The sequence below is a fragment of the Lissotriton helveticus genome, chromosome 12 (genome assembly GCF_964261635.1).
Source record: "Lissotriton helveticus chromosome 12, aLisHel1.1, whole genome shotgun sequence".
Taxonomy (NCBI): domain Eukaryota; kingdom Metazoa; phylum Chordata; class Amphibia; order Caudata; family Salamandridae; genus Lissotriton; species Lissotriton helveticus.
In genome coordinates this window covers 77,205,427-77,229,987 of record NC_136073.1, presented here as the reverse complement: position 1 = coordinate 77,229,987, position 24,561 = coordinate 77,205,427, and the positions used below count along the sequence as shown (strand labels likewise).

Here is a 24,561-nt window from a genome sequence, read left to right as displayed (position 1 = left end):
CTACTCGGTGCTGGCACTTTGGGGGTACGGGCCGAAGTTCTGGGACATGGTCTGCATCCTGTATTCCAATCTCACCACCGAGTCTGAGTCAATGGGGTCCTCTCTGATACCTTTGTCATAGAGCGGGGGACCAGACAGGGACGCTCTCTGTCTCCCCTCCTCTTTACTTTAGCGATAAAACCTTTAGCCCAACTTATACGTGAAGACCCGGATACGAGGGCTGGCGCCGGGCACAGGGTATGAGGAACATATTGCATTCTATGCGAATGACGTCCTGCTTTACTTCGCGCAGCTGTCGGTTAGTGGATCCAGATGTCTCCAACTGTTGGAACACTTCAGGAAGCATCTGGCTACGGATGAACCTAAGACGATATTGTTCCCTTGGTGCCATCAAGAGAGTGCTTCGACTGGCAGACAACTATCCCCCTCTGCATCTCAGTTTTAAATACCTATGCATATGGGAAGCTCTGCATTCGGAGCTCACCTGGCCATTCAACCTTCAGCCTTTGGTCCAAAAAGCAACGTCGGACCTCACCAAGTGGCGGGTCCTCCCACTCAGTGTCCCGGGCCACATTGCTCTTTTTAAGATGATGATCCTTCCGCTCTTCTGTACGTCTTTCAAAACTTGACAATCCACTTACCTTGCACGTGGTTCTCTGTGCTGGATGGCGCCATCAAGAAATTCCTGTGGCAGTGTTTACAAGAGTGTATGGATTTCGCGCATTGTCAGCGGGGCTGTATGACGGAGGCCTGGGTATGATCAATCTTCACCTCTACTATCTTGCTTTCCCATCTACTCGTTCTCCATGAGTGGTTTTACAGGGGTGGTCTGACCCTGCCTCCACTTGGTGCTGGCATTTTGGGGGTATGGGCCGAAGTTCCAGGATAATGTAAGCGTCCTGTACTCCAATCTCACCGCCCGAGTCTGGGTCAACGGGGTCCTCTCTGATGCTTTTGTCATAGAGCAAGGGACCAGACAGGAATGCCCCCAGTCTCCCCTCCTCTTTGCCTTAGCGATAGAACCTCTGGCCCAACTTATACGTGAGGACCCCCAATACTAGGGTTGGGCCTGGGGCACGAGGACCGTATTGCGTTCTATGCGGATGACGTCCTGCTTTACCTTGCGCGGCAGGCGATGAGTAGACCCAGATGTTTCCAACTGTTGGAACGCTTCGGGGAAGTGTCCAGCCTACGGATGAACCCTTCTATGTCAGTGTTGGTCCCCCTGGCACCATCCAGAGACTGCTTCGACTGGCAGATGACCATCCCCCTCCGACGTCTCAGTTTTAAATACCTAGGTATATGGTTTGCTCTGCACTCGTAGCTCACCTGGGCCTTCAACCTCCAGCCTTTGGTCCAAAAAGCGCGGTTGGACCTCAACAGGTGGCGGGCCCTCCCCCTCAATATCCCTGGCCTATGTCTCGATGTCTAACGTTAGCTCCTTTTCAACGTCGACACAGTTCTCAATTGCGAGCATGTCATGTAGGCACTGCACTTTGTCTCAACGTCAATGTCCTCGACACCAACATGGAGCGATGTTGTTCTTGAAGATGGCCTCTCTTTTTTGGATCTCCCTCTCCTGGAGTCTTCAGAGGAAGGTGGAAGAGCCCTGGTAGAGGACTGACCCTCTCCACACTCCCAGGAAGTCCCAACTTTAGACTGTGCCTCCTGCTGCCTGCGTTGCTCTTCTGTACCATGAAGGCAAACCTTCTCCCTATCCTTCAGGGCACGCCTGGAGAAGGTCCTGCAGTGTGGACATCTGTCAAGGATGTGGCTGTCAGAAAGGCAGATGTTATAGACATCTTGAGTATCTGGTTTGGCCTTCTTTCTACCATAGGCAGGGCATTTGTCAAACGAAAATGGCATTCTATTTAACTAAGGAAAAAATATTCCTGGCAGAAAATGGCAGAAAAACACTGGAAATGTTGAAATCCGTCGAATTAAGTAGTCGTCAAAAATTTCGGATATAATTTTTTAAAGCAAAAATCCAAAACGGCAGAGCTTACCAAGATACTGTCACCAGGAGCCAGAAGAAAGAACTGAGGTAACTGCCACCTACTGGGCATGATTGGGGGGGGGGGTTCTAGGCCCTTAAAGGCACAGACTCTTTTTTCATATCTTCAGTATCGCAGCCTATAAATCCACCTATATCATCTTCCTTTCTTCATCTTAGTTAGGTATCTCTTAACCCTGGTTTAAACGCAAATTAACGCAAGTATTCAATATAGCAAGATTTCTAGGCTGCAAAACCTTTAATATCTTAAGTGCTACTCCAGGCCTTACTGTAAAGGGTTAACATCTACACTTAAGAAGATACATTGTAAAGAAGTGTTCTGGGGCTTAAAACCCTATTGCTTTTGGGGTTACATCCCTTGCACACTGAAGAAAATGTTGAGGTAAATGTGTATGAGAGACACGAAGGAGTTTGGAACTGAGTCTGGTGGCGCCAAAAGAAAGGAACTGACTTCAGGTCATAGAGATGGTGCCTATGTAGGCTCCGGACATTTAGTCTGGAGCAGAACAGAATCAGTGTGGAGCCACACAGCGACACCTGACGCAGCGCCAAGGTACTACTGAAACATTTCTGGATCCAGTCTGACACCTGGGGAATATTCATAAAATTAGGAATCTGCGTCTAGAGTTCTCTATCAGAACATAAGGCCAATAAAATGAGGCAAATATACTAATGTGTTGACCTGTGATTTCTTTAACACTATGTTGATGCACTGAGGCCTGACAGTAACAGTAACAGTTAAGGCACGCGAGGCTCACAATGCCAATCCAACCTGTCTCTTTGCTCATTGCTACTTACACAATATGGTTCAAAGGCTCCAGTTTTACTGTTCTTAGCTCTGGCTCGATACTACAGCTGTCTGCAATACTTGTTACCAATTCTTTCAAATATACATAGGAGGCTTTGCTCAACCCAGACGAATATTTATCCATCACATCATGCTTTCGGCATAGTTTTTCTTGAAATATTTTATTCACAACGCAAAAAGAAAGCAAGACCTTTTGGCTTCGCCAATGCTTGTTTATTTATTGTTGCATGAATAACCGTGATATACTCACACAGTGAGGGCAGCTCCATTTGCCCATGGGGGCCTTGTCGAGCTCTGGGTCTAGGCATACCAAGTGATAGGCCCGCGGGCAGGTGTCACACAGGATGATCTCGCCGCCCTGCTGGCACACCTCGCAGTAATCCTGGTGGTCTGTTTCGTAGCCATCCACTCCAACCGCTGATACCAAGGGCACTCCTGGGAGAACATCCTCATCGCCGGGAACTGAGGGAGAAAAACCAGAGTGAGTGAAAACATCAGGAGAGCGAGCAAGGCCCCAAGAGAGACACCAGTCTTGTACACAGTACCAGGCACTAGGTCATTGCCCTCAGTTTAATATATTTCTTTCTTCATCTATTGTCAAAATGAGGTGTATGTATTCTCAGACAAGCACTAGTGAAGGGATGTGAACCTTAACTAAGCATTACAAAAATATAGGATTATAGACAGAGCTAAGGTGCACTTGAGATCCAGCCCTTCAGATATGAATAATTTCACTAACTCATTGGCCCTCCTTACGAGCGCTTGACCCGCTTCATTATTGCATCAGTTAAAAACAATACTTTGTGGACTGGAGTCTAACAGCTGCGATGTTAATAGGGTTATTAAATACAGGGCCAGCTCTAGGGCAGTGTGACGGGTGCAGCCGCACCGGGCGCTGACCTGTGGAGGGGTGCTGGCCTTTGGGCTCCTGGCCCTGAACATGGGCTTGGGGCGCACTGTGTTTTATTTGCCTGAGCCCTGGAGGGGGTGGGGGGGGGGTGCTGTGTTTAGCAATAACTTTTGATTGGAGAGATGAGGGGCACTGTTGTCTGGTGGTAGTAAGAGAATGCGAGGAGGCGGTCATGGGGGTGCCAAGAATGATTGTTGCACTGGGCGCGCCAGCGCTAAAGCCGGCCCTGGGCAAGGTGCACATTATGTGTTCTCGGCTATCACTTTTTAAAGCACTACTTGTACAAGGCCTGTTAGAAGGGGGGTGTTGAGGTGTGTCCTGCCTTTCCTGGGTGACTCAGAGCCAGGCTGAATAGACCTTGGCTGGATTTAGAGTACCAGAAGGAGTTTCCCTTGCACCTGAATAGGACTGGTCTGCATTTGGAGTGGTGGGACGAGTTGCACCTGCACCTGAATAGGGCTGTGCCTGCTTTCTACAATGCCCTGTGGTGTGTCTGGGGCATGGGCTTTCAATGTGAATGGAGGGTGTTGTGCACTTTTACAATGTGTCGGAAGTGCCCCCAGAACAAAGACTTTGGCACTATAAATACAGGGGCTGTGACCCCATGAAAGATGAGAAGACACTACGTGGACTGCACCTGGCCAGAAGACTGCCAGGAGGAAACACCATTGGACTTGATTGCTCTAGAGTGCTGGCCTGTTGCCCATTGGGCTGAAATATGGACTACCACTCTGCTCTGGGTCCCTTGAGCTGGCCTGCCTGGCTGCACCCTACTAGCGTGTCCTCACTGCTCTCCCAGGAGTGCTGCTGTGCCCCTGGTCTGGGTAGACTCGGGAGCTTTGTTCCTTTGGGCTCTTGGCCCTGAACCTGGGCTTGGGGCGCTCTGTGTTTTTTTGCCTGAGCCCCGGAGGGGGTGGTGGTGGGGGGGATGGGTGCTGGGTTTAGCAATAACTTATTATTAGAGAGATGAGTGGCACTTTTGCACAGAGGTAGTAAGAGAATGCGAGTAGGCGGTCATGGGGTATGGGGGCGCCAAAAATGATTGTCACACCGTGCGCCACCAGCGCTAAAGCAGGCCCTGATTAAATATCACTCCTGAAAAATGGGGCATACCATGTGGATTGTTGTGATTAGCGCACCAAAGTCTGCAAGTCTTGGTATTTTTCAGCTCAGTACATTTTGAAAGTGATGACAGAGCTGTGCATGGCTGAGGAGAAATATCCTACAATATACTAATCCGCATTTCGCCTGAGTGGTAGAGTGTATTTAGGCTTCATTCTTTATTTATTTTGATCAATGAGTTCTTAATAACTATATCAATGATTCAAGCTCTATTTAAAGGAGAATAACTCATAACAAATTTTAGTTTATTGTAAAATATGTGTCTTTGTATACTGATTTTAGGTTTCAGGGAGAGGCTCTCCACTTTCACCAGCAGAAGGAAAATTCTCTGAAGGGTTTGTCAAACTCCTAGAAATATTCCTCACAAGAAGCTGATGGGCAATCATCAGTAGAGATAACCGACCTGCTAAGCAGCCTAAACTTTGAACAACATGTGTTCTTACCCACCCATAATAATGGTCGCATGTTAGACCAGGCATGGTCCACCAACCTATCAGTGGCCAATCTCACAGTCACATGGTCTGACCACCACTTAATTAAATTCACACTTATCGGCCCGACCCCTTTGAAACCTCCCTCATGCCCTGGAATCCTTTCCAGATCCTGGTCCTGAGTAGATCTTAACTCCTTCTGTGAATCACTTACTATAACGTCACCCAACTCATATGACAGCATAGATTTCTTTAAGGAAGAAGCACAAGTTACTTACCTTCGGTAACGATATATCTGTAAGAAACAGTAGTTAGTATTAGATTCCTTACCTTAGAATATCCCCAGGCGTCAGACTGGATCCGGAAACTTTTGTGTAGCAGTACCCTTGCACGTCGGTAGGCATCGTCTGCGGCTCCGCGTCGTCGTCGTTGGCGCGGGGATGACGTCGCCGGAGTACTTAGACGCCGCCCTCGCGCGCTGACGTCAGTTCTTATACACAGCTTTTCCGCGCCAGAAACGCTGAGCCATGATAAAAACCAACACTGGTGCCATAAAAACTAGTGCCCTGAAAGGGGATGACCTTAACCCTAGATATCGGTTTGCAGAACGGGGAGGATGGGTGGGGCGGTAAGGAATCTAATACTAACTACTGTTTCTTACAGATATATCGTTACCGAAGGTAAGTAACGTGTGCATCTGAAAGAAACAGGTTAGTATTAGATTCCTTACCTTAAAATAGACACCCCAGCAATACCAACCCGGTGGTGGGTCTGGGAACCAATAATCACACCAGAAAGTCCAAAGAAGGCATCCCTCCGGACTTGGCTGTCCAGGTAGTAGTGTCTTGCGAACCTGTGCAGCGAGGCCCACGTAGCTGCCTGACAGATGTCCTGCAAGGGGACTCCGTGGCCCAGGGCAGTAGTAGCCGCCCTGTGGCCCGAGTGGAATGGGCCCTCAGCCCAACAGGAGGCTCCTTCTTAGCCAAAGAGTAGCATGCCTTGATGCACAACATGACCCACAGAGAGAGATGGTCCGTTTGTGCACCGCCCGCCCCTTCTTAGCGCCCACGTAACCAACAAAGAGTTGGTCATCCACCCGGAACTGGCGTGTGCGATCCAGATAGTATGACAGCGCACGTTTTGGGTCCAGACGGTGGAGCCGCTCTTCCTCTTTAGAGGGATGCGGAGGCGGAAAGAAGGTGGGCAAGGTGATGGACTGCCCGATGTGGAAGGCTGTGACTACCTTGGGCAGGAAAGAGGGCCTTGTCCGCAACACAACCTTGTCCGGATGGACAGAAAGGAAAGGAGGTTTAGAGGAAAGAGCCTGGAGCTCACTCACTCTCCTGGCAGAGGTGATGGCAACCAGGAAAGCAGTCTTAAGTGTAAGAAGACGGAGAGGACAATTATGAAGCGGCTCAAAAGGAGCACATATCAGGTAAGTTAGAACCAGGTTCAAGTCTCACTGGGGCATCACGAAAGGAACAGGGGGGAACATATGAGTGATGTCCTTCAAGAATCTATTAACAATCGGGGACTTGAACAAAGAAGGCTGATCAGGTAGCCTCAAGAAGGCGGAAAGGGCAGAAAGGTAGCCCTTGATTGTGCCCAGAGCAGAGCCCTGCTGGGCAAGAGAAAGAAGGAAGAGGAGAACCTCCGAAAGGGGGGCAGAGAGTGGATCCACAGCCTTTGCTGTGCATCATGCCACAAATCTGTTCCACTGCAGGCGTATACCGACGTTGTGGAGGGACGTCTGGCTGCCAGAATCACATTACAAACTTCAGGAGGCAAGTCAAATGGCCTCAACTGTCGCCGCTCAATCTCCAAGCATGGAGCTGGAGACTGGACAGGTTCGGGTAGAGGACCGTCCCCTGCTGCTGCGACAGAAGGTCCTCCTGAAGAGGCAGACGAATCAGGGGATCAACAGACATGCTGAGTAGCTCTGGATACCAATATCTTGGTGCCCAGTCCAGAGCCACAAGGACAACTTGGGCTCGGTCGCGCCTGATGTTCTTCAGCACTCTGGGCAGAAGTGGTATAGGCGGAAAGGCGTACAACAGACCGCAGTTCCACTTGCGACAAAAAGCGTCTTCAAGCGAGTGCCGCCTTGGAAATTCCAACGTGCAGGACTGATGACATTGCGCGTTCTCTTCTGTGGCGAATAGATCTAACCAAGGCTCCCCCCACTGCTGAAAAAGGCCTTGCGCCACATCCGAGTTCAGACGCCATTCGTGATCCATCATGCACCGACGGCGGAGTTCGTCCGCACTGGAGTTCAGGGAACCTGCCAGGTGTTGAACCACCAGGGTCACGCCCTGATGTTCCAGCCACTGCCAGAGGCGCAGAGCCCTCTGGCATAGGGTCCACGACCCCACCCCGCCCTGTTTGTTGCAGTACCACATGGCGGTGGTGTTGTCCGTGAACACCTGCACTACACTCCCCCGGACAGAGGGGAGGATTGCCTTCAGTGCAAGCCGGATGGCCCGCCAGAGACCAGAGGCCTCTGATCTCCGCCTCTCCCATGTGGCACCCCCCCAGCCCTGGAGGGACGCATCCGTCACAACTACGTGCTCCGGTTGGGGTAGGGAGAGGGATCTGCCGCTGACCCAATCGCGGTCTGTGAGCCGCCACTGCAACTGTCTTGCAGTGCTCTCCGAGATCAAGACATTGTCGGACAAGTTGCCCTGATGCTGGGCCCACTGAAACTTCAGGTCCCACTGCAGAGCCCGCATCCGCCACCGGGCGTGATGCACCAGAAGGATGCAGGAGGCCATCAGCCCCAGAAGCCGCAGACTCGGGATAACAGCTGAAAGATCGGAATCAGAGCTTGAATATCCCGAACCCGCTGTTCGGGAGGATAAACCCGAAACTGCGCCGTCTAGAACCGCTCTGATGAAGAGGAGCTTCTGAGATGGACACAGGTGTGACTTCGGCACATTGATGGAGAACCCCAGCAGGTGCAGGAGGTTGGCCGTTGTCTGGAGGTGGCTGACGACTGTCTGGGGCGAGCCCGCCTTCAACAACCAGTCGTCGAGGTAGGGGAAGACTGAAACCCCTAACCTGCGCATATGAGCTGCGACCACCACCATCACTTTCGTGAACACCCGTGGGGCGCTGGTAAGGCCGAAGGGGAGCACGGTAAACTGAAAGTGCTCGTGGCCTACCTTGAACCGCAGGTAACGACGGTGGGCCGGCAGGACAGGGATGTGAAAATAAGCGTCCTGCAAGTCCAACGCTACCATCCAGTCTCCCGGGTCCAGGGCAGCTAAGACCTGAGCCAGTGTCAGCATCTTGAACTTCTCCTTCCGGAGGAAGCCGTTGACGTTCCGCAGGTCCAAGATAGGGCGTAGGCCCCCTTTGCCCTTCTTGGGAACCAGAAAGTAGTGGGAGTAACAACCACACCCTACTTCTGGCCCACGAACGCGCTCGATGGCCCCCTTGGCCAAGAGGGCCGTAACTTCCTCCTGCAGAAGTCGCAAATGATCCCCCGATACGCGGTGGTATTGCGGTGGCATAGCTGAGGGGACGCCTCGAAGGGGAGGGAGTAGCCCCTTCGGACGATTTGCAGCACCCACCTGTCCGAAGTGACAGTGCGCCAGTGGTGGTGGTGATGGCGAACCCTGCCCCCCACTGGCGTCACATGGGCCTGAAAGCACGGACTAAGAGGGTTTTGAGGCGGATGCTGCAGGGGTAGGTGTAGACTGGCCTCGCCGTTGTCCCCGACCGCCGCCACGGCGGTTTCCACGTCTGCCACCGTGCTGGATGGTAGTCTGCGGCCCGTGGCTGCCAGAACGTGTGGGAGCGCCCCTTCCTTGGACACGAAAGGAGCGAAAGGCAGCCGCTGGCTGGCGCGGGGCAGAGAGGCCCAAGGACTTGGCCATAGCCCTGGAGTCCTTAAAGCGCTCAAGCGCATGGTCTGCCTTGTCGCCAAAGAGGCAACGGCCATCAAACGGCATGTCCATAAGGGTGTTTTGGACATCAGCCAAAAAGTTGGCGGACATCAACCAGGCGTGGCGACGAATCGCCACCGTCGTTGCCATCGCTCTGCCCAGTGAGTCCGTGGTATCCAGCCCACACCGGATGGAGTACTGTGTCGCATCTCGACCCTCCGCAAGGGCTTGGGCGAGTTTAGTCCGGGCCCCCTCTGGACATTGTTGCAGCACGTCCGCGTCCCACAGAGAGTGGGTGTAACGGCCTAAGAGGCATGCGGTGTTGACTGACCGCAACCCCAAACTCAGGGAGGACAATACCTTTTTCCCGTATTGCTCACATCTCTTGGATTCCTGATCGGGGGGAGCCGTCGGGAATGCGGCCTGGGAGTTAGAGGCCTGGATGACCAGGCTCTCGGGGGTGGGGTGGGTGGACAGGAAGCAACTTCACCTGACCTTCATCCAAGACTGCACAGGTGTTATTAATGATTTTTGACTTTGGAGTCTCGGCACTCGTGGCAGGGACCCCACACATAAAAAGATAGACAGACGTAAAGATACCACTCGTAAAATTGCTTTGTACATTGCAAAAAATCAAAGTTACATGAAAGTGTAAGTTTGCCTTTGTGAATCAGGCCCTGAGAAATGTAGGTGTCAACCTTAAAATTAAAATCAAGTTAGTAAGAGTTCATCTATCATCTGGATTGAACTTCACCTTGCTACTTTTCTAAAATAACCAGGTTCCAGCTGCACTGCTTTTTCCCTAAACTGTACGATTGTTCCACAATTGGCAAACCCTTTGGGATCCCTTGTAAGTCCCTAGTAAATGGTGTCCCTGGTACCTAGGGCATTGGACTTAAACAGGGTCCCTAATGGCCGCAGCACAAAGTATGGCACCCCAAGGGACCCCTCACCAAGCTCAAGCAAACTGCCATTGCAGCCAGCAGGTCTTAGTGCAGAGAAAACCGAAGAGTCAACATGGCACACTGCCATGTCTGCCAGGACAACATGTGGTATAGATAGGTCACCCCTACAGCAGGCCTTACGGCCCTAAGGCAGGGTTTGCTATACCCATGTGAGAGGATATCTGTGAGAGTGGATATGTCCCGGTGATATCTAAGTTCACCCTTAGATATTACCAGGGCACAGGGAAGCCATAACGAGTACATGGGCTGGTCACTCATCATTTCGAGTTTTCCAGCTACATGATGGCTTAACTGTACCCCAAGGTATTTGGTACCAAACACCTCGTTTTAATAAACCAACACTGATGCCAGTGCTGGATGGATTAATAAATGCACAAAGAGGGAACCTTAGAGGTGCCCCATGAAAACCTACTGATTACTAGTGTGTTGACTGACTGAGCTCAACCAGCCAGCCAGCATAGACATATTTCTGACCTCCTGAGGCGAGAGCCTTCACTCTCGAAGGACAGGAATAAGGCATGCTCTGGGAGGAGGTGGTCACACCTCCTACAAGAAGAATGGACATTCAGGAGCGGGAAGCTTCAAAGGCCCTGCCGCTTTGATATGCGACCCCGGGCCTCTACGGAGGTGCCCACCCCACTGTCCTGACCCCACTTTTTGGTTGCAATACAGGCAGAGAAATGAGTTAGATTAGGAGCTATGCCCACATTCAGCCAGCATCACCCCCAGGGCGGGCCGGCTGATGTAGACCCCACTTGTCAGAATCATCTATCTTGTGTTGGACAGAATTATCCTTTTATGGTCAGGGTTATGCCCATTTCCCACAGGAAGTGTCCATATAGAGGATATAGTCGCCCTACAGGTAGCCAGCCCATTGGCTACTACTGGTACTCCCCTTAACACCGTTAAATTGAGTATTTAGGTGGCACCCCTTGACCCTGAACTTCAGATTCTACTGACCTAAAGACGAAGAGCACAAAGAAGAGGTGCTGAGCCCGAGAACTGAGTGCCTGCTGGGGAGTTTTGGCCTAAATCCCTGTCTGCTGCTACAAGACTCAACAATTGTGTTGAACTGTCTCATCCTGCTACTGTATGGCCTCTAGGAACCCCAGAGGACTACCAACCTTTGCACACTGCCCAAGAACTTCCTTGGAGTAGACAAGCTACTCCCCTCAGACCATAGGTACTCAAACCACAGAGTCCAGTCCACTGACTTGCAGCTCAGCAGCCCGACCAGCACAGCAACCGAGCTGGAAGAGGTTCTTGTGCTCTGAGAGGTCCGATAGGTCTCCCTATTGAGTGTAGAGGCACCAGGATCAGCCAGAGCCATGTACTACCAACCCCCGGGCTACCAGAGGCCCTGCAACCAAGACAGACATCATAGAGTCCCATCGGGACTCCGACAGCACCAGAACCCAGCAGCCGCCGATGGACATCAAGACCGCTGAGACCCACTTAGAGTGTGGCCCAGCAGTCCTAAATTTGCCCCTGCCAACTGTTTTCCCCTGACCACGAGGTGCCCCTTTAAGCACCAGGGAAGGACAACCTACCTGCTCTTCACCCAGCCTGCTGAGCCTGGGTAACATTGAACCGGCTGTGCTCTCTTGTCCCTTAGGCCCTTGTGACACTAGCCCCCATGTGGGAGCTATCGGACTGGCCCGCAAGTCCCCTTGCGCAGCCTAACTTTCGAGGGCCCCATTACATGCAATCTACCAACTCCAACAACTTCCTGCTCCTGGCAGAATTCGAGAGGCACCCGACGAACTGTTGGAAGAACCTTGGACCCTGGCTTCCTGCTACTCTAAACCTGGAAGGTGAACCCCTACAACTGTCTGTAGGATTGTATGGTTCGTAATTGTGTACGACTTTGAACTATTTGCTTATCTTGAAAATTCCTAAGAAATATAGTACTTATCTTTGATCGTAGTTCTTGGTTCGAAAATATATATAAAAATATTTCTTATTTTTCTAAACCAGTCTCGGATTTATTTTTTGAGTGTGGGTCTCCTTTATTACCTCTGTGAGTACAACAAATGCTTGGCACTACTCTCTGATATGCCCAACGGCTCGCCCACACTACCACAAACGAGCGTGTTAGTATTATCTACTTTATCCTCTGTGAACCAACTGGGGACCCAATGGACTCTCTGCTCAGAGTACTTCCTACATATACCATTTACATTTTTTTGAAATAAAAAAAGGAGACTAGTGAGAGACGCAGTTAGGGACGGTGTAGGTAAGAGCAGCAGGGAAGGGAGAGTCGACAGACGATGACGCTGCAAAATAGGTGCAAAGTAAGTGTTTTTTAAAATTTTTATTTTCCCTCTTCCTCGTCTGTCGACTGCCCTCATCCCCCGCCTCACTGCCCTTACCTGCACTGGCCGCAAATGGAGAGATGTACAGCAGAGAGCACACTGTAACCTCAACAACTACTATACTCGTTTATCAGCCAGGAAAGAGTTCTCAGCAGATAGTCCTGTCTCTTCTAAAGCACTACTCTAAACACTAACAACTAAAGTAAGATGTTTCACTATGCAGGCCAGTCTATCACAAATCACAACACCATTCGTCAACCTGGAAAGAGGTTTAAGTGCAGATGTCAGTTTTCACAAACTACTACAATACACACCCAGTATAGAGGTCTTAGTGGGCAGGCCATTGTATCACAAATCAGTAGTAAAATTATTCTTTATCTTGGAGAAAGGTGTCTTCAGAGAGGTCAGTCTGTTGCAAACCACTACTACACTGAGCCATCACCATAGAGAGAGGGCTTAGTGAACAGATGCATTTATTGCAAACTACTCCTACACTTGTTCATTACAAAGAGAGAGGTCCAAGCAAAGTGGTCAGTATGTTGGAAAACACAACTATCCAACTATTCAACTTATCCAAAATCAAGCAGCCAGACTAGTCTTCCGGCAGCCAGGGACCAGTTCTGTTAAAACTCTCTTGAGGAGCCTGCACTGGCTACCTGTGGTCCAGCGCAGCCTCTTCAAGGTGGGCTGCTTGACCTACCAGGCCCTTACTCATCAAGGCCCGGCTTTCATTTCCTCTCGTCTTCACCGATACATTCCTTCCCGAGTCCTTCGCTCTTCTAGCTCCAATCTGCTGTCCGTTTGTCCTTTCAAGCGGAAAAGGCTTGGGGGACTAAGATTCGCCTTTCAAGCTCCCCATTTTTGGAACTCCTTGCCTTCTGACCTTCGTCTTATCCCCTCCTATCACTCATTTAGGAAGGCCTTGAAGACTTGGCTGTTCTCCCAAGCTTTTGATTAATTGATTAATGTCCCCTCCCTGCAGTTCTATCCTTTGCCTGTCTAAAGCGCCAAGAAGCCGTTGGTAAACGTGCGCTGTATAAATTCTTTTATCATATCATATCATATCATATAGTCAGACATCACTGTGGAGTGAAGTCTCAATGAACAGCTTGTACTAGGGTTCACCAATGTCGATCCTGGAGGGCCGGATCCATGTCAGGTTTTTGGTATATCCACATTTAGATAAATGTAGGTATCTTAGAAATCTGGCACTACCATACACATACATCAGCAAGGGACATGCGCCAGCATAGAGGATGGTTAACCATTAAATAGTACACCCGCTTTAAAAAAGGGAGTATACTTCAGATGATATATGTTAGATATATGTTAGAAATACTAATACTCAGCAGTACAGAAAGAATAGTAATTTAACTTATGCAGTAGCTCAGTATATATCTTTCAGTGTCAGAAACCTTTACAAAACACACTCACTGGATGATGTCATCAGTGATGTCACTGACTGTGAAAAAGTCATCCTTTTTTGCCCTGATCACCCAATTATTTTCGGATACTGGTGGTAACGGACTCTGGTTCTGCCATGGGACCTGCTAACCAGGCCCAGGGCAAGTGCTCCGAGTAAAAAGGTATATGGTAATTAGGTATAATTACAATTGGCAAAGACAGACCCCTCTAAGGGCCAGATGTATCAGAGGGTTCCCATTCTGTGTCTATGGGAAAATATGTTCATACATATGGCCCTAAGTCCCTAGCATATAATAAGGCAAGGGGGATTCAAACTACCTAATATACCCTAGTATATAATATGGCAGGGAGGTTTAGAGGCCCAGTAGATTTCCTGAACCTGAATGGGCACTTCTGTGTTGTCTGCTGTCATTTTTCAAAGCAGCCCTACTTTGCAGACTGTCTTTAAAAGTAAATGATATGCAAATTCGACTTTGGAATTAAAGGTATTTACAAAATGGTAATCTACAATATTTTTTACATATAAGTCACCCCTAAGGTCTCCTCTAGGTGCCCCATCGGTGGGGAACCATGTAACTATACGCATGGACATTATAAAAGATGTTTTATATACCCTGGCGAGGGGAACATTGCCAATTTCATTTTTACCCATTGTAGATACTTAGCTCCATAGGCTAACATATAAAATGTCATTCAAGGACTTAAACTATTGGTAATGATAAATCCAACAAATTGCCACTGTTTAATTTATCATAACTAATACAAAAAAGAAGTAATAGAACTTTCTTTTCTGTGAGTCAAAATCCAGTCTACTAGCAGACTCTCCAGTTTGGTCAGCCTTAACAGGCTTAGCCAAACCGCTTTGATGAGGTGATAAGTGGCCTGGTCAGGGACAGAGCTTATCTGATGGGTGAACCTCTCCAGCTACAGAGAACAGGGCAGGATGAGGGCTGGGTAAACCAAACTGGGCTTCAGCGAGAGCAGGATAGTAAGGAATGCCAGGACTATCTCTTCTTACTGTACCCGCCCAGCCAGATGGCAGGCCCAGGAATTAAATTATCAGGTCTGGAGGGGGAGTGGTAATGGAAATGAGCAACACCAGTAGGTTGGTTTGGCCAGGTCTTACTCTCCAGGAGAGGGATTCTCCATCTTGAATTTTAAAGTGCAGCACTTTGTGGAACAAGAATATGTCACACTTTGAAGGAAGCTAGAATGCTTTTGGGTTGCTTCATGCACCTCATTGGACAGGGTGCCGCCCTGCTTCTCGCCCCAGATCATTGAATAAATATGAGCGCTTCATAGCAAATGAGATGTAATGCCTGAAACTTCAAGGCGAAGAAGGACTGCCATGCTAGAAACCTGGTCTGCACCCCAAAGGTTTGCACTCTGAAGGACTGCACCTGCTGCACACTTGGAACTACAGTCCTGAGGACTTTGCCTTGCTAAAAAAGGATTAAGGAGTGAGTTCCCTGAATTGAAAGCAACAGGTTATCAGAGCTTCCCTGCACCATCTCCCTCAAGAAGTCTCCAGCCCGGAGTGCCTCCAGTGGACTTTTAAGGATTTGGTCAGGTACATTGTGGGAATTATAGTCCCAAACTTCCAAAGACCATCTCAGAGCTTCTAGACCCTTGGATTTGTGTTGGACACTTTGTACCCTCAAGGGGAACGTCAGGAAGAAGTTCAAGAAGTTTGGACCATCATTTGGGAAAAATTCCATAACATGACAAACTCGACGTCAAGAATCAAGCCAGGTACCTTCAACCGAGACCCAGCCAGGATTTCAGGTTCATCCCACTGAAATCTCCAAAGCTTTAGATTTCCAGGAGCTGACCGGGGCTTCGCAAAGAAGCAATCTGACTGCGTCTCATCGAAATTAGCCAGCTGGAGAGGACCGCACGACATCAAAAGAAAATCCTCCAGATAAGTTTCTAAGTCCGATGGTAAAATTTTGACCAAGGCTACCCGCTTAGTGTATCCGGCCAGTGCTCTATTAAGGTCGGCTTTAAAGTTTGACATTGTCCCGGTCAAGCTCGACCAGATGTCCCAAGTTGGAGCTATAGGTTTTTAAGCACTGGAAAGTGTTTAATCTTTAAAAATGAATATATCTGGTTCCCTACATTCGATATTTGTTGTTTTGGTGTCATTTTAAAGATAGAAATATTTCCTAATATTATAAATTGGCGAGGGAGTGTTATTGTGTGTTTTGTCCTATTTATTCAATGTATTGGGCTTTTTAAATGCTTTACATACCTGTCGCCTGAGTTACGTCTGCCTGCCCGCAGCCAGCTATCAAGAGTTGAGCCAGGGGCTAAGGTATTGAGACCTTCACTGGACCTTATATTGCATTGGTGGCCTCGCTACTAGTGGTGGGTGTCTACTTACCCCTACTAATAATCCACCTTTCAGCACTGACCAAGTCATGAGTGATGTAATATGTGAGGTCATAGGGTGTGCATTGTGAGGGATGTAAGTTATAGTTAGCTCAGGTAACTATAACTGCTGAATTTCTATGGTTTTGTGTGTATAAATTTGAGCCTAACTATAACTGACATTAAGTATTCCCTATTAAACAGGACAGTCTAAATTTTGATATGAATAGCGTTGAAGCTTTTTAAACTTTGAAATCTTTTTCTTTACAGTTTTTTGATGAGAATATCACTGTGGTTGTCTACGTGAGCTGTTTTCCATATATGTATTTTATTTTGTGCACACTGGTATTGAGCACTGTCGGGTTGTGGAGAGTAGGAAGATGAGCAATGCATCCTTACAGCTGGGATCAACATCTTAGTAAACTAGAAACTGAGACTAGGCAAGCCCACTTGCACAAATCACCATTAGAATACATGGTGGGCAGACACATGATAACCTGCAATAATTAATGGGTAGGACTGTCATGCATTTTCTGTTACATATGATTAAATGACGTACCTCTTTTAATATTTAATATCTCAAGTACATGTGAAGAGAAACAGCTTACTGTGAAATTTGACTTACTTTTACAAGACATAGGCCCACACGGGCACCCCCATTCACCCCACCTATTTACAGTAGGACGTGGGAGGTTTCACTCCTATAAGTAATATTAAGGGTAAATGATAAAGACATCAAGCACCTGTATGGAAAGGTGATATCTTCCCTATAGCGCCCCTGTTCTACAGTAGTACCTGGAATACTATATTGTCTTCAAGCACCGCTATGGGGTAGATGGCAAATTCAGATTATGCACTTGCATTGATTGATAACAGGTGCCCCAACACGGTCCGGTAGAAATGTAATCACTGACTACTTGGGATGATATTAAGCACAATTCCCAAAACATTTACAAACGGTTAGTAAAATGGCAACAGAATCATACTAACCATTCAGGGATAGACTTAACACAAATAACACTCATTGTTTCCGCCCAAAAATATTCTTTGCATCCTTCAATTTCAATTGCATGAAACTGTAAATGCAATTGTGCAAAATTGTAAGTCATGGTATAAAATTAGTCTTACCTCACAATGTAACTTCCCAGTTCTTACCTACTCGACGGTTGTACTGAATACATACCAAGATGGGGATGGCTTTTCGTTGTTTCTCTTGCACTGTGCACTTTACAGTCCTCAGTTAATTTTTATGGCTGCGTGTATGTAACTGATTATGCCAGCCCTCGAACCACACCTTGACCAAGGCGAAAGCCGAAATACTTTGGTGTAGAGGCATTCCTGTTAATAAATATTTCAAGCATCCTGGAGTGTCCTGGTAATCACTTAACATTGGGGATATATATATATACTTACCTTCCAATGAGGGCAAGCCAGGACACTTGAAAGGCGGGGGTGGAGCGTCACTACGGAAGCAGCAGCATCTGAGGAAGGTTATTTTACCGAAATGCATCATGCTTTGCTGTATTCATTAAAAACGGCTCCCGAACGTTTCCCAGTGTGGCCTCTTTCCTTTTCCTACCGGAGGGGTTCGTTTTTTCTTATATATATATATATATATATATATATATATATATATATATATATATATATATATATATATATTCACTGAGAAAACTATAGGTTTCGGGGACGTTATAGTTAGTTGGACATTTCACTCGTACAAAACCAGAGAAATTCGGCCTTTATAGTTAGTTGAGGTAACTATAACTCGCGTCCGCAATGCACTGCTGATGACATCACAAATTATATAATTCATTACATGGTCAGTGACATCACTGATGACATCACTGATGACATCGCAAATGACACCACTGATGACATCACTGATGACATCATCCACGTGATAATCTGATGCACTTCCTTACACCCTAATATAACCTTTGATACACCCACTCTAAAATACAGACTACTATGTTTCTTTTTCTTTAAAAAAAAAATTTGGGGACCTGGGGGTCCCTGAGTAGGGCTAGGGGATCAGAGTGTTTCTATCCTGCCCACTTTTCTTGTTTTTCATTTTTTCACCATTTTTCTTGTGACTTGGTTACCGAGTCACCAGATGGCTGCCAACACATCTTAGTTTAGAGTGTTGGCAGTCAATCAGAGTGAAGCTCGTTCGCAAACCCTGCTCGGTGCTCAGATATCAATATTTTTTATTTCTTGCATTTCTCAGGAACTACTGAATGGATTTACACCATTTAAAAAAAAAGTCTCTTTCTGAACCAAGAACTACCTTTGTGCCAAATTTGGTGTAATTCCGTTCAGCAGTTCGGGCTGTAGCCTGTTCCAATTTTTCCTAAGGAAATTAACACGGGGAAAGCGCGTTTTGGGACCCCCCCTTTATTCTCGGCTCCCGCTTGACAAATCACGCCGAAACTTTCAAGACAGGAGCTGACCGGAGCGGGCCATTAGTTTTGGAAATTTCACGAAAAATTGTCAAACGGCGCCAAAGATATTGGCAAAAGAAAAAACACTTTTTGAATAGAAAGAAGGTCCTAGCTATAGCTACCTACTGGCGACCGCCAGTAGGATATATATATATATATATATATATATATATATATATATATATATATATATATATATATAAATATTTGCCACAATGTGATCCAGCAGAATTCGAGTGGGCTCATCAGTGTGTGCTCAGCCCAGGGGTCGGATCCAGACCCAAAAATCACTTTTTGTCACAAATGAGGCGGCACAACTGGATTCTTATTGGAGCCTTTTAATCAGCGCTTCACCCCACCAACGCGTTTCAGCCACACAAGGCTTTGGTCACGGTCAGTTAGTCCTTCTACCATTTCCATTTAAATACTAGCCCATACTAGCCTTAGGTGACATTATGGGATAGGTAGTTTGGAACAAAGTTATTTTTAAAATCAAAGAGAAAAAGAAAGACAGACATTTGTCGTATCATTAGTGCATTTAACTACATGTTAATTCACATGGGCAGTGTTGTAAATTAAAAGTCATTCTTGGATTAGTTCCCAATTACTGTTAGTTCCAGTGTCGGGTATAGTACCCTAGCAATTTAAACTTGTCAGCTGGTACTATTGAGAGTCACTCTAGATGTATGTGGAGGTCCTCCCCAAAGTTCATCCCTCTTGGGATTTTTGTTCGAAGTCGGATGATGAGACGGGACTCAATTTGTCTTAATTTTCGAACAATGTCACCACCTCTTTCCGTTTTTGTTAGCATCTTCATACCATAAAATTTCATCGCTCTCCAGTCCCCTCCCTGGCACGCATTTATGTGTTTCGCCGTGGCATACAACATGTTTTTGTTCTTCACTGCCCTGATATGTTCCAGGATTCTCTTTTTTAACATGCACGTGGTGCTGCCTATGTACTTGATCCCACATTTGCATTCAATTACATATACCACATTTTTCGATGTACACGTAATTTCTTGGTCAATGTACATTATTTTGCCATCCGGTTCTTCAATGCTTTTCTTACTTATTCCAATCTTGCATGCTTTGCAGGTGGAACATGGTTTGAATCCTTTTCGTTGTCCCATTAACCAGTTCGTTTTTTATTTCATTTTCACTAGGAGATCTTGGAGAGAAGTGTTCTTTTTGTATGTTATTGATGGTCGTTTGCCTACTAGATCTCCTATGTCCGGGTCCCCAGATATGAGATGCCAATATTTCTTCATCTTGTTCGCAATGATTCCACTCTCTTTATTGTATGTAGTACAAATCTCGGTGGATCCTTCTCAGTATTGGTTTTGGGTTTTTCTACCAAAATTTCTGCTCTTGTTTTTTTGTCCGCCTTCTTTTTACATTTCTTTAGGACACGATCATCGTATCCTCTTGATGCAAATCTTGCCTTGCTTTCTCCCATTTGGACTTCTGCATCTTCAGCTTTGGAACAATTTCTTTTTAGTCTTATGAATTCTCCATATGGTATGCTATGAAGAAGGGCTTTCGGGTGGAAACTAGTTCCATGTAACACACTATTGGTGGACGTCTTTTTGCGGAACAAGGTGGATTCGATTTTTCCTTCAGAAATATAAATCTTGGTGTATAGAAAGTCAATTTGTTTTTTACTTGTGGAGCATGTAAATTGTAGACCAACATTGTTGTTGTTAAGAATAGAAAAATATTTTTGAAATTATACAAAAAGGAACTAATGAACTTGTATTGTTGTACCACAGGTCCCAGAAGGCACTATAATCGAGTCAAGGGTAAGAGTTGAAATAAAAGATGCCCGTGGTGAAAACAATGCGAGCCTGTGATGCCGTTCTTGTCAGCGGAAGCCCATGAAGAAGAGGCGAATGCCTCGAAACGCGTCGGCGACACATGCTGGCGGAGTCAATGCGGCTTTGCATCGAAATGAATAAGATGGTGTTGAGTGCCTTCCAATGCTCACGGGCACTTTGGAAAAAACATTATTGCGGCAGCCCTTGCCGTAGGAAGAGCACCGTCTTGAACCAAAAGAGGCTGCGGTTAGAACTATTCAAATTCCGCTTGGAACATCATCCCAAATGCTAAAGAAAAGCTGCAATTGACACCGCATCCTACTAAGGAATTTTAAAGCGCTAAATATACAAAACTGCATCGCCCTTACCAAAGGAACTAATGAACTTGTATTGTTGTACCACAGGTCCCAGAAGGCACTATAATCGAGTCAAGGGTAAGAGTTGAAATAAAAGATGCCCGTGGTGAAAACAATGCGAGCCTGTGATGCCGTTCTTGTCAGCGGAAGCCCATGAAGAAGAGGCGAATGCCTCGAAACGCGTCGGCGACACATGCTGGCGGAGTCAATGCGGCTTTGCATCGAAATGAATAAGATGGTGTTGAGTGCCTTCCAATGCTCACGGGCACTTTGGAAAAAACATTATCGCGGCAGCCCTTGCCGTAGGAAGAGCACCGTCTTGAACCAAAAGAGGCTGCGATTAGAACTATTCAAATTCCGCTTGGCACATCATCCCAAATGCTAAAGAAAAGCTGCAATTGACACCGCATCCTACTAAGGAATTTTAAAGCGCTAAATATACAAAACTGCATCGCCCTTACCAAAGGAACTAATGAACTTGTATTGTTGTACCGCAGGTCCCAGAAGGCACTATAATCGAGTCAAGGGTAAGAGTTGAAATAAAAGATGCCCGTGGTGAAAACAATGCGAGCCTGTGATGCCGTTCTTGTCAGCGGAAGCCCATGAAGAAGAGGCGAATGCCTCGAAACGCGTCGGCGACACATGCTGGCGGAGTCAATGCGGCTTTGCATCGAAATGAATAAGATGGTGTTGAGTGCCTTCCAATGCTCACGGGCACTTTGGAAAAAACATTATCGCGGCAGCCCTTGCCGTAGGAAGAGCACCGTCTTGAACCAAAAGAGGCTGCGGTTAGAACTATTCAAATTCCGCTTGGCACATCATCCCAAATGCTAAAGAAAAGCCGCAATTGACACCGCATCCTACTAAGGAATTTTAAAGCGCTAAATATACAAAACTGCATCGCCCTTACCAAAGGAACTAATGAACTTGTATTGTTGTACCACAGGTCCCAGAAGGCACTATAATCGAGTCAAGGGTAAGAGTTGAAATAAAAGATGCCCGTGGTGAAAACAATGCGAGCCTGTGATGCCGTTCTTGTCAGCGGAAGCCCATGAAGAAGAGGCGAATGCCTCGAAACGCGTCGGCGACACATGCTGGCGGAGTCAATGCGGCTTTGCATCGAAATGAATAAGATGGTGTTGAGTGCCTTCCAATGCTCACGGGCACTTTGGAAAAAAAAAAATATATATATATATATATATATATATATATATATATATATATATATATATATATATATATATGCCAAGCAAAGCACAACTGCAATTCCGGAGCCCCAGAAACAGAAGGCAACTCCAATCCCAAAATCTAGGCAAGTTCTTCTTTATTTGGCAAAAAGCAGTACACGAGACTGAAGCGTTTCGGGCAGTTGCCCTTGTTCACAGTCACATATATGTATGTATATATATGTATATATATATCAACGCTGCAATGAATAATTACCAGCACTCACGGGGGGTAAATCCTTGATACGGATTTATCTGGCACAGAAAAAATGGAAAAACAAACGAATTTCAGCGGTACGCCTTCGTCAGGCTGAAATGCGTTTGTTTTTTCATTTTTTCTGTGCCAAATAAATCCGTATCAAGGATTTACCCCCCCGTGAGCGCTGGTAATTATTGCAGCATTGTGATTTTACGCGATCTTGCCGTTGCGTTCCCACCACCCGCTACCGAGTGCGTCAGCGATATATATATAACCCAAATCCTACTCCATATGAAGAAGGCACGTACACAAGGCTGTCAAGATATGGCAATATTTATTTTCTTGGGTCTCCCCCAACCCTGCGACAGAAAGACGCGTTTCGGCTGCGCAGCAGCCGTCATCAATCTATATATAAATATACACATACACTCACACACATATATATAGTTACAGAGTGGCTGTAGTTATAGTTAGGGTTACCAGAGATAGGAATTCCTCTGATTTTTCACCATTAAAAACGCGTCGGCGACACATGCTGGCGGAGTCAATGCGGCTTTGCATCGAAATGAATAAGATGGTGTTGAGTGCCTTCCAATGCTCACGGGCACTTTGGAAAAAACATTATCGCGGCAGCCCTTGCCGTAGGAAGAGCACCGTCTTGAACCAAAAGAGGCTGCGGTTAGAACTATTCAAATTCCGCTTGGCACATCATCCCAAATGCTAAAGAAAAGCTGCAATTGACACCGCATCCTACTAAGGAATTTTAAAGCGCTAAATATACAAAACTGCATCGCCCTTACCAAAGGAACTAATGAACTTGTATTGTTGTACCACAGGTCCCAGAAGGCACTATAATCGAGTCAAGGGTAAGAGTTGAAATAAAAGATGCCCGTGGTGAAAACAATGCGAGCCTGTGATGCCGTTCTTGTCAGCGGAAGCCCATGAAGAAGAGGCGAATGCCTCGAAACGCGTCGGCGACACATGCTGGCGGAGTCAATGCGGCTTTGCATCGAAATGAATAAGATGGTGTTGAGTGCCTTCCAATGCTCACGGGCACTTTGGAAAAAACATTATCGCGGCAGCCCTTGCCGTAGGAAGAGCACCGTCTTGAACCAAAAGAGGCTGCGATTAGAACTATTCAAATTCCGCTTGGCACATCATCCCAAATGCTAAAGAAAAGCTGCAATTGACACCGCATCCTACTAAGGAATTTTAAAGCGCTAAATATACAAAACTGCATCGCCCTTACCAAAGGAACGAATGAACTTGTATTGTTGTACCGCAGGTCCCAGAAGGCACTATAATCGAGTCAAGGGTAAGAGTTGAAATAAAAGATGCCCGTGGTGAAAACAATGCGAGCCTGTGATGCCGTTCTTGTCAGCGGAAGCCCATGAAGAAGAGGCGAATGCCTCGAAACGCGTCGGCGACACATGCTGGCGGAGTCAATGCGGCTTTGCATCGAAATGAATAAGATGGTGTTGAGTGCCTTCCAATGCTCACGGGCACTTTGGAAAAAACATTATCGCGGCAGCCCTTGCCGTAGGAAGAGCACCGTCTTGAACCAAAAGAGGCTGCGGTTAGAACTATTCAAATTCCGCTTGGCACATCATCCCAAATGCTAAAGAAAAGCCGCAATTGACACCGCATCCTACTAAGGAATTTTAAAGCGCTAAATATTCAAAACTGCATCGCCCTTACCAAAGGAACTAATGAACTTGTATTGTTGTACCACAGGTCCCAGAAGGCACTATAATCGAGTCAAGGGTAAGAGTTGAAATAAAAGATGCCCGTGGTGAAAACAATGCGAGCCTGTGATGCCGTTCTTGTCAGCGGAAGCCCATGAAGAAGAGGCGAATGCCTCGAAACGCGTCGGCGACACATGCTGGCGGAGTCAATGCGGCTTTGCATCGAAATGAATAAGATGGTGTTGAGTGCCTTCCAATGCTCACGGGCACTTTGGAAAAAAAAAATACATATATATATATATATATATATATATATATATATATATATATATATGCCAAGCAAAGCACAACTGCAATTCCGGAGCCCCAGAAACAGAAGGCAACTCCAATCCCAAAATCTAGGCAAGTTCTTCTTTATTTGGCAAAAAGCAGTACACGAGACTGACGCGTTTCGGGCAGTTGCCCTTGTTCACAGTCACATATATGTATGTATATATATGTATATATATATCAACGCTGCAATGAATAATTACCAGCACTCACGGGGGGTAAATCCTTGATACGGATTTATCTGGCACAGAAAAAATG

General features: G+C 46.8%; 1 protein-coding gene across 8 annotated transcripts in view; it reads right to left on the bottom strand.

The window, feature by feature from the left end:
* The window catches only part of CHD3 (chromodomain helicase DNA binding protein 3), a 1,139,027-nt gene that overhangs the window by 840,524 nt on the left and 273,942 nt on the right, over window positions 1-24,561 (bottom strand). For all 8 annotated transcript variants that reach the window (XM_078670235.1, XM_078670239.1, XM_078670240.1 and 5 more), the window contains exon 8: window positions 3,073-3,284. In XM_078670235.1, coding sequence (XP_078526361.1) covers window positions 3,073-3,284 — 212 coding nt within the window. The remainder of the gene's footprint in view (window positions 1-3,072; window positions 3,285-24,561) is intronic.